At 41.3% G+C, this 17,947-nt stretch overlaps 1 protein-coding gene across 2 annotated transcripts in view; it reads left to right on the top strand.

Annotated features, from left to right (window-relative positions):
- LOC134612875 (survival motor neuron protein-like) overlaps positions 1-16,844 on the top strand; it is a 67,734-nt gene extending 50,890 nt beyond the window's left edge. The window contains exons 2-9 of one of the 2 annotated variants that reach the window (XM_063457329.1): positions 5,834-5,905; positions 5,986-6,195; positions 7,745-7,939; positions 8,197-8,391; positions 8,831-9,013; positions 9,696-9,764; positions 9,851-10,000; positions 16,530-16,844. In XM_063457329.1, the coding sequence (XP_063313399.1) occupies positions 5,834-5,905; positions 5,986-6,195; positions 7,745-7,939; positions 8,197-8,391; positions 8,831-9,013; positions 9,696-9,764; positions 9,851-10,000; positions 16,530-16,595 (1,140 nt within the window). In that variant the 3' untranslated portion in view covers positions 16,596-16,844. Of the gene's footprint in view, positions 1-4,134; positions 4,251-5,833; positions 5,906-5,985; positions 6,196-7,744; positions 7,940-8,196; positions 8,392-8,830; positions 9,014-9,695; positions 9,765-9,850; positions 10,001-16,529 lie in introns of both variants that reach the window. The other variant, XM_063457330.1, reaches the window with a different exon arrangement.
- The last annotated feature ends 1,103 nt before the right edge of the window (positions 16,845-17,947 follow it).

The following is a 17,947-nucleotide window of genomic DNA, read 5'->3' as shown; positions in this document are numbered from 1 at the left end:
CGGCATCTGGATACCCACAGACCCGTCGGACATATACAGGTTCAACTTTCAACCCATGTCACAAAAGATAGTCGCTGACCTCACCAAATGGTCACATCCACACATCTCCTGGCATGGTCGTATTGCAGTTCTGAAAATGAACATACTCCCGAGACTCCTCTACCTAATGCAGACCATCCCAGTTGCTCTACCAACAACCTTCTTCTCCCCCCTGAAATCGGCAGTTATCAGATATGTGTGGCGAGGCGAAAGATCCAGGCTGCGATATGATATACTAACTCGCCCCAGACAGCGAGGAGGCCTAGCACTGCCGGACTTCAAGAAGTACTACCAAGCCACAGTGCTACAACGTATCCAGGACTGGCACGTGACGGCTACTTGGAAACAATGGGTGGAGCTGGACAGAGGCCTTATAGGCCCTACGATTGAGGCTAAGATCTGGGGAGGCGATGGGCACACGGTCTCACAACTCCGAGAAGAAGGGACAGTCCTGCAGACGATCCAGGGATGGAGGACCATGAGAGGCCAAACTCACATCTCTCCCGCTCCTAGCCCGATGACCCCCTTGACGTATAACAAATCGGTGGGTGGTGGGCTCCCACCCAGCGCATGGCCTATCACAACCTATGGGACATATATCCCGATATACAGAGCACTAGGGGCTGGGAAACTCCGCACTCTGGACTCTCTGCTGGAAGGTGCACCTAAGACCCCCATCGCCGTCTTGAGATATATACAACTGACACACTACTATAACACCATGCCTCACAAAGATCGCCTACACCGGAATCTATCTTGGTTCGAGAATCTTTGCTACGGAGGTGAACCCCTGGACCATGCAATCTCGGTACTTTACCAGACTCCCATAACAGCCGACATACCTGCCACCGGAACATTCCAACGACAATGGGAAGAACAACTGGGAATGACCTTCTCAACCTCTCAATGGGATAAGGCACTCATCTGGCAACAGAAGAGCTCTATGAGCTCGCATTACCAAGAGGTAAATTATAAGTTGATCTCATCATGGTACAGAACACCGGCAAGACTACACCAGATCTTCCCATCCATCTCTCCTAATTGCTGGCGATGCAATTCGGACAGGGGCACTATGGCCCACATTTGGTGGTCGTGCAGAGACATCTCCACATATTAGGTAATGATAAAAGATGAGATAACATCTATCCTGGGAGACATCACAGACTGGAACGCAGGCCTAGCACTACTCCATATCTCGACGCAGCCAATCCCGGCATATAGGAAGTCGATACTCAGGCACCTCCTGAACGCAGCTAAAGCTTCCATACCGGTTCACTGGAAAACAACCAGGATACCCACTAAGGAGGACTGGATACAACGAGTTGAGGACATACAGGCAGCTGAAGCGGCACACGCCTCCCTGATGGACCGTGGTACTAAACACGCAGAGATGTGGTTCCCGTGGTTCCAATATATATCGCGTTGCCGCCGAGACACTGGTAGTGCCGGGGCATCGGAGGGCATGTCTACGGAGATGGGTCCCACATAATGGACCGTGACCAACCATACCCCCCCCCCCCCTCCTATCCTGCCTTCTCGTTTTACCCTTCTTCCAACCCCTACTTTGCATGACTCACCTGCGAGGTGCCAGCCTTGGGGTGGACAGGAGCAGAAGGGACGGTGGTGGAACACCTGCACGACGTTATACACTACCAATTCCTACCTCACAGCACACGAGGCCTTGGGCCACTATTAATCACCTCCAACACCTCATCTCTAAAAACTTAAGATGCACACTGACCGCTACACTACATACAGTGACTTATAGTACTACCTTGTCTGGCCACGGCCCCTACACCCCTTTAACCCCGCCCCACCCCCTCCCCTTCCCCCCCCCCTCCCCCACCAAATGACCCAAGCGCATGCACTACAGCTTATACTCTTGAACTACCTGCACCATGGCGACATTTACATGGCTTTCTCCATCACGACCTTCATATTACTCATGACACAATTAAGCAGTAAATGGGAAGGTATTGTTCACTTCATTAACACATTCTATACCCCATTATTCCATACAGGACCTCAGGCTAGGGGGACTAGGGCACAGTGGAATGATACTCCGACGAATTTATATCTCACAATACGACTGATTGCATCCACAACCCATGACCCTCCACATTCGAGCACCGACAGACCCAAGACAGAAACACTTCTGGTGAGGGCACAAGCATGCGGACCAGGCCCGGTTACTGACTTCAGACAGAAGGGATATCCCCGCTTCCCTCCGTTAGGTTAGGGGTAACGATAACTGCTGCTCCTATGGAGGGCGGTTTGGCTGAGATATGCGAGACCCAGGATAAGGCCAGTCTCATGAACTCAATTACTATAGCTCGACCCTAGTGAGTAATACCTGGCTAATTGTCACAGATACCTGGTCCACTCCAATTGTTGACTATAGAACACCTAGTGGACCCCCCTATGCTATGTCCTACATTTGCATTATGGAATTATTCTTAATTGCACTAGCAGGTACGATCAGTTTAATATTCACTGCCGACCATGTGCCACACCCTTACCTTTAAACACTTGGCAATGCCATTCATTGCGATACAATCACCCACAAATTCTTCTTCATGTATGTATAAATGAGAAAACACGGGGTGAAAGGAAAAAAAAAAAAAAAAAAACCAAGCGCACAAGTTGAAAATTAAGTTGTAAATGTGGTTATTCACGCATTCATGGTTCAGATACATTGTCTGTCTGCTCATGGTAAATTTGAGTCTATAACTGTAATTGTATCACTACCAGCTGTACCTAATTGACATCTTTATTTCAATAAAGAATTACAAAAAAAAAAAAAAGATTATCCCATCTTATCCCCTCAACCACCACAACTTATCCAAAAGTAAAGCTAAAACTTACCTCCGGCGCTGAGGTAAAATTCTCCCATAATACCGATCCTCCACCACTGATATTACTCCCCCCTCTTGATGGGAAGGGATATGAAGGAAGGATAGGCTGAAGGACGAAGATGGGTAGCATTCTCTCATTGGATGCTTATTGCTGACGTGGGACATCCAATATGCACAGAATTGACATTAGCCAGCCCATACCGTTTGTTCCAAGCTAGCTAACTACGCTGACGTAGGTGGAGATACACCTACAGCAGTGAAGGGGTTAAATTAGTAAAGAGAGCTTATTGGGTAGAATTAATAAGAGAGAAGGAAAAGATAATAGCAGTGAACAGTTCGGTAGCTTAGCCATCAAGTATTATTGTAAGGAGGGGAGAATACAGTTAAATATTCTCTGACCTCTTTCACATTTACAGGATTAATTAGTCTTACATAATTATAAAATGCATGGGGGAGTCAGGGTTCCTTGAAATTATATGGTTCTGGCCTATGTCGTAGAAGGTTAGTGCTGCAGCTAGATTGGTTGCTTAGCAACAGAGACAAAATTAGCCTCTCTTAAACCCTCTTAAAAATCTGCTACTAGTTGCTTTCTGTACTCCCACTGAAAATCTCCTGGACCACTGCATATACACGTGTAATGTACAGATGTTTCTGTTGTAGGAAGCTTTTTCTGAGTAAAAATAAATAAATAAATCCATTCCCTAGGGGTCTGTGTAATAAAATTGAGGTGAGCTTTGAAGAGAGGCAAATGATGGCTACATTGAGCAATCTGTTTACTAACTGTAGTCATGCTATCTATTTAAAATTTATTTTGTGATTTTTATAACTCTAATCTGCTTAGATAATAGGGCTAAAATGCCTTCAACATGGTTTGTTGCACAGCCAGTAAACAATGCCATATCCCTTAAATTCACAATGAGATGAGTCATGAAACAATTTTGTTCAATAATGTATACGAACACGAATCTAGATATTCGAAGCGCCCAAGTATTGCCAATATTTGTGCCTCTTAGTCATATCAGTAAAGCATTATTGTATTATTTTAAAGGGTAGAACATTGGAATGTTTTTTGTATATTAGTAGGAAATTAAAACCATGTGTCTCATTATGGGCTGAGGAAGCAGGAGAGTCGTTGTGAGGTTTATGCATTAAAGGAACAGTGAACCCCAATTTATGGTTTGTTTGTTTTTGTTTATTTTTTTTTTCATTTTTTTTTTCTTTTTCATTATTCATGAATAAGCCTAATCGGCGAAACACGTGAGACAGTGTATCTGATGTAGTTCCTGCTCTATGTATTTTAACGGAACCAGTAAACCATTGAAGTTTTATATACTGGGATTCCTGGATTTTTCTTCAGTGAGTACTTCAATGTATATATAATCCTTTTTTTTTTATTTGTTGGACATTTATTTGAGTGCCATCAGTACTTTATAGCTGAATAGTGTTTGGACCATGGATGGATGGCACTCTTTTCTATTATGTTCCTTTCCATACAATTGTGGAAGACTTAGTTTATACTTCAGTGTCTGCTGTCACGAATACATTTAGCTTTGGTTTCATTAACTTTTTAAAAAGAATTTACCAATCAAAATACAAATTTAATTTATGTGTATTTTTTTTCAGGATTTTTATTTTATTGCATAGTTGAAGGAACACTATAGTGTTTGGAATACAAACATTTATTCCTAACACTGTGTAGTTCCCCTACCTATGTAACGTGTCCATCACCCACTTGCAGGGGTTTAAAAGGTAAGTTTTACTTACCTTACATCCTGCAACACCCTGCTCCTCTTTATTGGCTGAGATCATCAATGTTGATGATCTCAGTCAATCCAATGCTTCTGCAAAAGGAAGCATTAGGAGGCAAGTGCATATGCACAGCATAATGTGCTGTACCAATCAAATGCTCTCATTGAGAGTTATTTGAGCTATAACCGATTTTTACTCAGTTATAGCTGTGGAAAAGCCTCTAGTGGCTGACTTCCTGACAACCCTGCAATGGAACCCTGCAGTTTCGTCAAAACGGCAATGTATTTAGTTGCAGGGTTAAAATGACAGGGAAATGGAGGTATACCGCTCCTCTTTCTTTGATTTTGCATCTTATCCTGTTGAACAAGGTGTGAAGGTATAGACAGAGCCCTGTAGTGGATGAGTGAGGAACACAGACGTCATAGGGATTGCATTAGTTATACATTTATAATTGTGTTTTGTGCTGCCCCTAGGCATGACAAAACTCAGCCCCCCCCCCACCACCACCACCCTGCCTTCTAAATACACATACACCCTCACTGACAAACACATATACACTCAGTGTCAGACACACACATTCACTGACAGACACACATGCACTAGATAACAGACATACACACTCACTGACAGACACACATACACAGAGTGGACAATGGTGTGGTGTCTCCAATGACCAATCAGAATTTGAACCAGCACATGTGATGGGAAACATGACTGGAGGCCAAAAGTGAACTAAGCAACTGAAACATAATACTCTGGCGAGAAGCTCTGGTGAGATGGCATTTGAATAGCCATATGCTTAGTTGATTAGTTGGGTAATGAGTTATTAAGGTCATCATAAAAAGCTCCACTGATTCCAGGAATACCCTTTCTGCCATTTAAGAGACACCGGCCCTGTGTTCTGTGTGTTAAGATGCTATGGCATTTGTCCTAGAGCAGGGGTGCCCAAATGGTAGATTGACATTCCCAGATGTTTTAAAACTACAGCTTCCATGATAGTTTATCATTGTAAAGACATCCTAAAGGCATGAAAAGCATCAAGGGAGTTGATGTTCTACAACATGTTGAGATCTACCTTTTGAGCACCCTTGTCCTAGAGGTTGTGGTAACAAAAATGAGGAGTGGGTATGATGTTAACACGTGTATGTCATATATGAATTGTTACTTACATAACTGTGATCTTCTTATAGAGTGAAGATATTGATGAGTGGGATGATGCGGCACTTATTAAGTCCTATGAGAAGGCTGTCCAGTCTTTCCAGGTAATCAGCAATCTGCTACACTTACCACCTTGGCAGCAATAAACTCATTTAATATTAACAGATTCCACCCTAATGCCTAGGACATGCTAAGATGCAGTGATAAAAACAGGAGGCCAGAGGGTTCCTCTGCACCAGGAGACCCCCAGAAAGAAAGCAAGCGAGAGGGGCCTCGTGAAACAGATTGGGAGAGAGAAGGTCACCGAGATCACATGAAAGATGAGGTTGAAAAATGGAACAAAAAGAAGAAGGCGCAGCCCCCTCCACCTCTCACCCGCCCCCTGGCTTCCAAAGTGAGTGAATGATCAGAACCTTCTTAATACTTATAGGAATAGGCACATTTGTTCCCTTTGTTGTTTCCTTATAGCTATTTTTATTTCTACATAGAACATAAATTAACATAAATATAATTTGGGATGCTAGATGTGTGGATCATAAAAACATCTCTGAAGGTGTTTAAATCTTTATTACCGTATATACTCGAGTATAAGCCGACCCGAATATAAGCCGAGGCCCCTAATTTTACCCCAAAAAACTGGGAAAACTTATTGACTCGAGTATAAGACTAGGGTGGGAAATGCAGCAGCTACTGGTAAATTTCGAAATAAAATTAGATCCTAAAAAAATTATATTAATTGAATATTTATTTAGAGTGTGTGTATATAATGAATGCAGAGTGTGCGTATGAGTGCAGTGCGTGTATGAGTGCAGTGTGTGTGTGTGTATGAGTGCAGTGTGAGTGCAGTGTGTGTGCGTATATATTAATTGAATATTTATTTCCAGTGTGTGTATATAATGAATGCAGTGTGTGTGTGTATGAGTGCAGTGTGTATGAATGCAGTGTGTATGAATGCAGTGTGTGTGAGTGCAGTGTGTGTATGAATGCAGTGTGTGTGAGTGCAGTGTGTGTATATGAATGAAGTGTGAGTGTGTGTGATGCAGTGTGTGTATGTGTTGGTGGGGGTGGGCATTTAATATATTATTATTATTTTTTATTTTTTTTTATATTATTATTTTTTTTTGTATAATTATTTATTATTTATTATTTAATTATTCATAATTTTTTTTTAATTATATATTTTTTTCGTCCCCCCTCCCTGCTTGATACATGGCAGGGAGGGGGGCTCCTTCCCTGGTGGTCCAGTGTCATTGGCAGTTCAGTGGGGGGGGAGGGTGCTGGCAGAGCTGTACTTACCTTTCCTGCAGCTCCTGTCAGCTCTCTCCTCCTCCGCGCGGTCTGTGCAGCTCCCTCTCTCAGCTCCCAGTGTAAGTCTCGCGCTTACACTGGGAGCTGACCGAGGTGCTGAACGGACGGCGTGGAGGAGGAGAGAGCTGACAGGAGCTGCAGGAAAGGTAAGTACAGCTCTGCCAGCACCCCTCTCCCCCCAGTCTGTATTATGGCAATGCAAATTGCCATAATACAGACTATGACTCGAGTATAAGCACAAAAAATGTGCTGAAAAACTCGGCTTATACTCGAGTAAATACAGTAAATTAAATATATAGAAAGCATTGGGGTGGTTTGAGTCATGGATTACAACTATTAAAGTACAACTATTACAACTATTAAAGTACTGTTTTTATTTTTGATCTTTGGACTTTCACTAAGAAAGTACCTATGATCCAATGCACCTCTAGATATTGTACCAGTGAAGGGTATAACATACTTATAAGCAGATAGTTTCAGGGTTGACTCTATGAGAGTAATTGTTTTAATTGTCCATTTTATTCTGTCTAATTTCATTCATCAGCTTTGAAGAGTCAGGACATTGCTTGCAAAAATGAAAGTATTATGGTGTATTGCTGTCCACAAAAAAATGTGTTATTTTTTATTTTTGCCAGTGGAAAGTAGGGGACGCCTGTAGTGCTGTGTGGTCAGAAGATGGATGCGTTTACCCAGCTACTGTAAAATCTATTGATCGGGAGGCTGGGACATGTGTGGTCCAGTATGATGGCTATGGGAATACAGAGAGACACCAGCTGGATGAGATAGTGTCTGTAGGGAGCAGTGGAGATAGCACTCCTCCTGCCAGACAGGTAACAACTTGTTTCTACTAACTGGTAATAGACTGGTGACAAAATCAAACCTCTCTACAAGATTAGTTAATGTCCCTTACACTACATATTGCCTTGATTACTAGTGCCAGACACTCATCCTCTGCTTATTTCCACTTATCTTTTCCTCTCCTGTTTTACATCCTCCACCTTACCTTCTCATTCTACTTAATCATTGATAACCACCAATCACTCTGCCATTTCTCTCATTTCTTCTTATCACTCATTATTTCCTACAGTGGAAAGTTGGCGACCGTTGTTCAGTGCAGTGGTCGGAGGATGGACAGCTATACAGTGCGATTATTCGCTCTTTGGATGAGGTGTTGGGCACCTGTGTGGTGGTGTATGAGGGATATAAGAATGAGGAAGAGCACAACTTGGCTGACTTGATGCCTCCAACCAATTCCCCCTCACACTCTCGCGGCAAGAAGCAGGCGAGTCCTGCACTTCTAGGACTGGTCAGCCCAGGGGTACACAGCCTGACATGTCTTTGGCAGAGCAGTGGTATGATGCCTAGACCTTTTTTAGGACTGGCAAAAGGAGAGGTGCAGTGTTGATACCATTCAGCTAGTAAAGAAAGAGAGACTTTTAAGATGTGAACCTAGTATGTCTGGCACTAGTACATGGGATAAAAATAACAGACTTTTAAAGACTGCTAATTAACTCGATTAAAAGGGAGATGGAGCTTGGCATGTCTAAGGAATGTACTAGCCTAGACAGAGCTTTGCACATCAAGCATTGGCTAAAATAAGTATTGCCTGGTGTCTTTAAGGCAGGGATACAAGGAAGTTAGACCCAGGGTTTTAGACAGGGAGACAGAGTATGGCACCACATAGGTTGATTGTCCATTAGATATGTGACTTTTATTGGCAGGATGAGGAGGACACAGATTGGCTTTACACAAGGAGAAGTTCCACCTCTTCACCAGACTTGTCTCGCAATTGGAGGAAGCAGGGGAAGAAATCTGATTGGATGTATGCCTTTCCGCCACCACCCCCACCTCCACCACCCCCTCCACCTCCCCCTCCATCGTTACCACCCCCTCCACCACCAAAGGTAAGTCATGTGCAGTTTAAAACATTTTTATATATATCTGAACAGTAACTCATGTTTCAAATTTAAAGAGTAAGCATCACTCTCTGTAACACATTATAATAGTTAACTAAAAATTTGTGATAACGTGTGCTCTATTTTCAAATAATGTTTTTTCAAGGTTTGAAGTAATTGCAATAGTTCCTTGCTTTAATCCATGTACACACACAGTATCATGGAATGGAAATGCCAAAGATGCATATGGTTGCAGCCAGGGCATACGTAGAAGTTTATCTGGAAGTTAGCAATTTTTAAATAGCACTCATATCCTGCAAGTAACATCTAGGTGTTCATGTTAAGTGGAATCTGTTTAAGGCTTGGAAAGAAAAACAGTAGGGTATAGTAAACCTAGTCTGTTCCATGGATGTAGTAAAAGCAGCAACTCTAGTCAGTAAGAACATTCAGACATATTTATCATTAATATAGTAGATTGTGGTTGATGTAACCATGTATGGGGGGGAGGGGATGGGGAGACGGGAGAGGGGGAGGGTAAAAGCAGGAGGGTGAATAGCATTGGTGATATGCCATTTGACGTTATGGTTATCTGGTGTGATTGACCCCCAAAAAAGCCTTTGCTTCACTGTAAATAAAAATGGGGGTGCTTTGCATCTCACTATAGTAATTATCCGTCAATATTTTTTTCAAGGGTTGTTTCTGGCCCCCACCACCTCCCCCAGTAAGGGCTCATCTGCCGACCTGGCACAATTGGCCCCAGGTAAGTGTATGAAATTACCTTGTAATTCAGCACATCAGTTTCTTATTCATATAGTCATTTGTCTTACTCTCCCACTATGCTCTTAGTCTGCCCCTTTGCCACCCCCTCCTCCCCCACCACCATTCTTCAGCGCAGAATGGGAGGACTATGATGAGGAGGAACAGGAGGATGAAGATGTATTGGCTTGTATGCTGATGGCTTGGTATATGACTGGATATCACACTGGCTTCTACAAGGTACTATCATTATAAGACTTGAAAACATGTCGCTGTGAGCACATAGAATCTAATTCCCACTAATAAAGACATTTTCAGTTTTAAAAAGTAAGCACTGGATTAGCACATGCAATATATGAAAATACACCTACATGTTCTCTACATTTTAAATGACCTGAGCTATCACTCAACCTGTTTCCCTTTACCCCATCGGCCTTACATGTTACAAGAGAATTATCATTTCCCAGGATGTTTAAAGAGTTACTCCAACCACCATGACTACTTCTGCTTTTTGCTGTGGTCATGGTGGCTGGAAGTGCAGTTTTTTCAGCTGGAAACACTGTACATCCAGAGTTATTTTCTCTTGTGTGCCGGACTGCCTAATATCATTTCTATGCATATTTTACGTCTGTCGTCAGTGTGCACTGCATGCTGACGACAAGTATTATCTTCTTCTCCCTTGCAGACAGAGCCTGCAAGGGGAAGCTCATGTCTCCCCTCCCTTATACACTGATTGCAGCCCTCTCTCTTCCCTATACCCTCTGCAAATTTGATGTGAAATGAAAGTCATATTTCTTCTGAACAAAATTATATAAGTGTGATTAAATTATGGTTCAACAGACTTATACAGTTGTGATGAAAAGTTTGCATACCCTGGCAGAAATTGAAAAGTTTTGGCATTGATTTTGAAAATATGACTGATCATGCAAACCCCCCCCACCCCCCCCCCCCACCCCACCCCACCCCCAAAACAAAACAAAGCAGTTACAACAATCAAGTAACATACATTCATATAAAATGTAAGTATCGTTAGTTATGTGGAGAAATATAGCCAAACCAAAACCTGATAATCTGCTAATAGCAACTAGAAGTTGTTACTGGTCTAATAAGAGTTTTTAATCCGGAAAGCTATCTTTTAGCAAGCTGTCTAGTAGCTGCTTTGAGGCAGCCCCTAGTCTGGCTACAACGAAAATAGCTGGTTCTTAAAAAGCTACCTAATAGCTACTTCAAGGCAGCCCCTAGTCTGACTAGAATGGTAAACGTCTACCTAAATGTGAAGAGACTCCCACAGCCCATATGAAATAAAAAATAAAAGGAGAGAGGCATCCAGTAGTCGTCCTAAAATAAAATTCCACAAGTGTGGGATCTAACCCGAAAGTTGACCGGCAAACGCACCAAATGCCCTGGAACTATTTTGGGCATAGGACCATGTGTGCAGCCGGTCAGAACTTTCACACTGTGGTGTTTCACCTACACACTATATGGATCTAAGCACTATTTGGAGAACTTGGTCGCTCAGATGGGGGCTATTTGGTAATGTATTATTTGTGGGGTTATTGTATATTTTTATGATGTTTGGGGGTATTTTTATGTTTTTGTTTTTGCCTCTCTGTTCCTGGGAGATAATTAGCTTACCTGTCTTTAACGCAATTATCTCCCAGGCTTGCACATGGGACGCTCTTGGACTTTTCAGCATGACAATAACCCTGAGCACAAGGCCAAGTTGACCCTCCAGTGGTTACAGCAGAAAAAGGTGAAGGTTCTGGAGTGGCCATCAGAGTCTCCTAACCTTAATATCATCGAGCCACTCTGGGGAAATCTCAAATGTGCAGCTCATGCAAGACAACCAAAGACTTTGCATGACCTGGAGGCATTTTGACAAGAATAATGGGCAGCTATACCACCTGGAAGAATTAGGGACCTTATAGACAACTATTACAAAAGGCTGCCCGCTGTCATTGATGCTAAAGGGGGCAATGTACAGTATTAAGAACCAATGGTATGCAGACTTTTGAACAGGGGTCATCTCATTTTTTTCTTTGTTGCCATGTTTTGTTCCTGATTGTGCCATTCTGTTATAACCTACAATTTAATATGAATTCCATAAGAAATAAAAGAAATGTGGTTTGCTTGCTCACTCACTCACGTTTTCTTTGAAAATAGCACATATAGTACCAATTCTCCCAAGATATGCAAACTTTTGAGCACAACTGTAGTTTAAATTCTAGGTTTTGTTTTGGTTCAGGACTTGAAAATTTGTCTCCATCCTTATGAGGAAATAAAGCATCACTTGGAATAAAAGGTTAACACAAGCTATAGTTGATGTTAATGTTTTATTCAAAGGTGCAATTTGCAGAGAAGTTACAATTCTTATTTAAACATACACCCAATCCAACTTCAGGTTTACAAAATAAGAAACCACTAGTTCTAAGATTCCTGAATGCGGTTAAATTTATTCAGATTCAGATTCAACTTTATTATCACTGTACAATGTACATACAAGGAGAATGAAATACAGTTGCGATTGATACAAATACTATTTAAAAGATGTACTCTGAGTGGAAACTGTAGCAGTCCTTACTTAATACCATAGTACCTTTAGTACCTAAGAAATACAATCTCTCCTTAATTAACAGAAAAAAAAAATCCTTTAACAGTCTAATACAGGGGTACCCAATTATTTTTTACTGTGGAGCCCTTTGACATAGTGTATTAACATCGTGGAACCCCCCCTACCCCCGCCATTTTTTGTATGTGCCGGTGTGTGTCAAGGTGTGTATATCTGTGCTTGTATGTGCCATGTGTGTGTATCTATGTGTGTGTGTATATATCTGACACACAGATACACACACACACACACACACACTGGCACATAGTGGCACACAGATACACACACCTTGACACACAGTGTGTATCTGTGTGTGTGTATGTACGTATCTGTTTGTCAAGGTGTGTGTCTTTGTATCAAGGTGTGTGTATCTGTGTTTGTACACTAGACTAGCGTACATATACGGGTCTCCGGGGTCGCAGCAGCGACTTAGCTCTTCTCTCCAGGGGGCCTGGCCGCCCTGGGGACCCCTGCAACCGGGTACCATCCGCCGGGGCCGCCGTTCAAGGGGCCATCGGGTGGCCCATGCTATCAGGGCCACCCAATGGAGATGGATTTTCAGGGGGCCCGGTCAGCGCTGGGCACTTAGCAGCGCGACCGTGCCCCCTGTGATGACATCACTGCTGGGAGGAAGTGACTGCTCCGGTCGCTCCTCCCAGCAATCACACAGAGCCCATGCGGGAGGAAGGTCTGTCTGTTTCTTTGTATGTTTGTGTCTTTGTGTGTGTGTGTGTGTCTGTGTCTGTATGTATGTGTATGTGTGTGTCTGTGCGTATGCGTGCTTGTCTGTTTGTATGTATCTTTGTATAAATGTGTATCTTGTGTGTGTCTGTGTCTGTATGTGTCTGTGTGTGTGTGTATGTCTGTCTGTATGTTGCTGTGTGTGTGTGTGTGTGTGTATGTATGTGTCTTTGTATGTGTGTGTGTGTATGTGTGGGGAGTATGCTGTGTTTGTATGCGCCAGTGTGTGTATCTCTGTGTAAGTGTGAATCTGTGTGTGTGTATATGTATCTGACACACAGTGACATATACACACTGGCACATACACACACTGACACATATACAGGCACATACAAACACACTGATACACACTGGCACATTCACACACTTATATACACACAGTGACACATACACAAACCTTGACACACAGATACACACACTGACACACTCAGACACACATACTCTTTGACAAGAACAGATACATTCTCACTGACAAACACATACACTCTCACACACTCACTGAGAAGCACACTTTCACTCTCACTGACAAACACACATATACTCTTTGACAGACACACAAAATATGCAAACTCCCTAACAGACACACATACAAATTTTTCTTTTTTTTTTTTTACCTTTTACTCCACCCAGCCCCCCTACCTTTAGGAGTGCTGGCATGGAGTCCCTGGGGTCCAGTGGGGCTGCTGAGCGGCTGGTGTGTGGGTGGTGGGGGAGCAGTGATCTCCCTGCTCAGCTCCCTCATGCGCCTCTTAGTGATGCCGGAGCGTCATATTCCGGCTCCATCATCAATGCTGTGCGCCCATTTTATTTTTTTAAGTTTTGGCGGAACCCCAATTGGTGTTCCGCGGACCACCAATTGGGAAACGCTGGTTTAATAAGTCATCATACATACAGAACACAAACTGCAACACATTGACCAATACAATAAATCTTATTGTGAGCACACAGACTATTTGCATGAAGTAGATATTGGTGCGGTGTAAGTGACAAGGACCTACACCTATAAGTGGAGTGCTCAAACACAGATAAATCTTACCAAAACGTAGTCTCATTCAATGGTAAAATATGGGGTACATGTCAAAGTAAAATACAGAAAATACAATATAGTGTAGATGGTACTGAAAAATGGCTTCACAGTGATTATAATGATATCGTGCTGAATATTACACTCACATTTCAAGGAGCCTGTATATAGAAAACACTGGCTCCGTATAAAGGCTTGTGTGCTGTTATGGTAGCACCACCCTCCTACTTCGGCTTGAAGAATTTCTCAGGAACACGAAAAAAAGGGAAGAAAGCAGACCAATGTGTAGACTTATGGTGATAAATGACACAGGTATGTGTTCAATAAATGGGGTTCTCACCTGGTCCTGAGCCTACGAATCCCGGCTCTAGGTGTGTAGGTTTTGTGCCAATTTGAATGGGGATGGCACTTCCCCTGTGAGGATTCCTTGGAGGCTCCAAAAAGGACTTGGATGAGGTTTTGAATGAAAATGGTGAATTTATTGGTTTAAAATAAACATAAAAACAAAGATGATAAAAGTCCTCAAATAAAAGTCCTTTAAAAATGGCCAATACGCGTTTCACTCTCAAATAGAGCTTCTTCAGTCTCTATTTGACTGATAAAAGTCCTCAAATAAAAGTCCTTTAAAAATGGCCAATACGCGTTTCACTCTCAAATAGAGCTTCTTCAGTCTGAAACGCGTATTGGCCATTTTTAAAGGACTTTTATTTGAGGACTTTTATCATCTTTGTTTTTATGTTTATTTTAAACCAATAAATTCACCATTTTCATTCAAAACCTCATCCAAGTCCTTTTTGGAGCCTCCAAGGAATCCTCACAGGGGAAGTGCCATCCCCATTCAAATTGGCACAAAACCTACACACCTAGAGCCGGGATTCGTAGGCTCAGGACCAGGTGAGCACCCCATTTATTGAACACATACCTGTGTCATTTATCACCATAAGTCTACACATTGGTCTGCTTTCTTCCCTTTTTTCGTGTTCCTGAGAAATTCTTCAAGCCGAAGTAGGAGGGTGGTGCTACCATAACAGCACACAAGCCTTTATACGGAGACAGTGTTTTCTATATACAGGCTCCTTGAAATGTGAGTGTAATATTCAGCACGATATCATTATAATCACTGTGAAGCCATTTTTCAGTACCATCTACACTATATTGTATTTTCTGTATTTTACTTTGACATGTACCCCATATTTTACCATTGAATGACACTACGTTTTGGTAAGATTTATCTGTGTTTGAGCGCTCCACTTATAGGTGTAGGTCCTTGTCACTTAAACCGCACCAATATCTACTAAATTTATTCAGTGGAATAGAGGATATTTCCACACTAGTGTATTGAGCTGCCTGTAAATCACTTTCTGACTTTTTTGAGCACTTTTGTTATACACACTCCTCTGTAAAAAGAGGCAACCTTTGATTGGTATTCATATTTGCATGAAGTGTGTTTTGGATAACTGCACCATGTCCTTTTATGTTATTTATTATTGAGGACATTTGCAGTGATACTTGACTTGTCTTTTTTCCTTTCTGTTCAATAAAAACCTGATTGACTGAAATGAGCTAAGCTAATTATGGCCATAGATGCAATGTATGTTCTATTTTAACCATAATACACAAAAAGGAGAAAATGTAGACAACGTACTTAACTCTTCTAAACTAATTTGCTTATAAAAGTTTTTCTATTCTCAGTCATTTTTGTTCTTAGCAAAATACAGAATAAAAGGAGGGAAACACAACTATAGTAGAGCACAAAGTGTTACCTCAAATTTATTTAAAGAACAAGGATGAATACAGACATTTCGGATAGAGCCCTTTCTCAATGCTTCTTGTTCTAGGAAAGTGCTCTGCCCGAAACATCTGAATTCTTGCTTGTTTTTCAAATACATTGTAAGTAGCACTTTGTGCACTACTATAGTTGGGCTTCTCTCTTTTTTACTGTATTTTTCTTGGTCTGTAACTGCAGTATGTGGGGGACAGTTGCACTTCTTAAGCTTTAATTGCATTTTTCTATAGGTACCATGGTAACCCTTGCCTCTATATATATGTTATTAATTTCTTATTACAATCTTTTTACATAATGCACTCTTATGCATTATGGGATCATAGTAATTTTGGTTGTCGCAGTATAGTCATCATATTATTAACAATGTGAACTAAAAGTTATAGTATGAAAACTATAATAAATAAATAATTTGGTCTTTAGTTAACTACATATGGTGTATTGCCCTCCCTGAACCCATTTCTGGTTCTCTTCTTCCTATAATTCTATTCCTCTTTTTTTCCTCTTTCTTTCCCTACAGTTGACTGAATGCGAATCCATCTCCATCTCCCTTGTTAGATTGTGTCTTTTTTACTTTGCTCAATCCCACTCATCTCTGTGTTATATTTCTCAGGGCTTGAAACAGGGTAGAGCTGAGGCACTGAGACCAAATCTGAGAAAAGGGCCCAGAAGAAAGTAGAACAGCACAATCAGGTGTGTAATCTCTCAACTGCCAGAGAATGGCATCTACAGACCGTCCAAGAGTGTAGTGACAATATGTCCTCAAGCCCATTCTTCTCTCCTCAGGATTAAAGGATTATCTCTCCCATGGAGAAGGCAGGACGTGTGCAAACTCTGCAGGTCCCTCATTGCACCTTGGACAGACCTCCCCTCTTTTCTCCTAGTTTAATGTATATGCTCGCTGATGCTTAAATTCCAAGATAAAAATTATCTGTGATGTATTCTAATAATAAAAAATAAGCTTGTTTATCCATTTGTTTGTGTTTGAAACATCTAAAGCTTTTATGTTGACTTTCCATTTCAATCTCTTCCCTAATGAGATAAAAAAAAAACATTTTCTGAGAGCTTCTCATTGACAGTGAAATAATGAAGATAATTTTTTTTTCTGTTTATAGTTTTTTAAGAGACACTTTTTTAAATTTTGGTTTTCTTTATTTTTTTTTATTTACTTTTAATTTAGTGTTCTTAGAGCTTCTAAAAATGTTAAATATTGAAGAAACAAAAAAAAAATCAGTGGACCAAATGCTTGGTGATCAAAATGGAAAAGCCATCACTACTGTACTTGTATCAAAATAGTTAAATGCACTGAACAGTGTCTTTTAATCTAAAACCAACTGATTCCTGGAATTAAAAAAAAAATGAATTGAAGTCAAGACCTGTGTTATGGCATTGAAGGAAGAGAACAGTCTTTCATGATGGGAAACAGGGGATTAGCACACACTGACGCACGAATAGTGACATTATGACTTTTTTTCCCTTGACCTGCAAATATCTCCCCCTTCACTTAATCCATTTTGTATTAATGTGAAATCAGCGCACTGAGATGCAACAGAGATGTACTGCCTTGTAGGGTGCTACAGTGGCTTGACTAGCTGTTATAGTTGGCAAAATAATTTTGAATCATAACTGCAGTATAACTTAAAGGAACCTATAGGTACCAAAACAGGTTTAGCTTAATTAAGCAGTTTTGGTGTACACATCATGCTTCTGCAGTCTCACTGCTCACTGCTCAATTATCTGCAATTTAGGAGTTAAATAACTTTGTTTATACAGCGGTAGTCACGCCTCTGTGCATATGATTTGCACAGCCTTCTTAAAAACTTCCTGTAAAAAGACATCTGATCTTTACACTTCCTATATTGCAAATTTTTTATTTACAATTTCATACCTCCTGCTTTTTGAATAATCAGCTACAGTCTGCAGGAGCCTCCTGTGTGTAATTAAAGTTCAACTTACAGAGCAGGAGTTAACATCTGATTAAAAACAAATATATATATTTTTTTCATGCAGCTGTGTCAGGCACTGCAAAGG

This window comes from Pelobates fuscus, chromosome 5 (genome assembly GCF_036172605.1).
Source record: "Pelobates fuscus isolate aPelFus1 chromosome 5, aPelFus1.pri, whole genome shotgun sequence".
Classification (NCBI taxonomy): Eukaryota; Metazoa; Chordata; class Amphibia; order Anura; family Pelobatidae; genus Pelobates; species Pelobates fuscus.
Note: the sequence above shows the minus strand (reverse complement) of the source record. Positions and strands in the feature narration are given on the sequence as shown.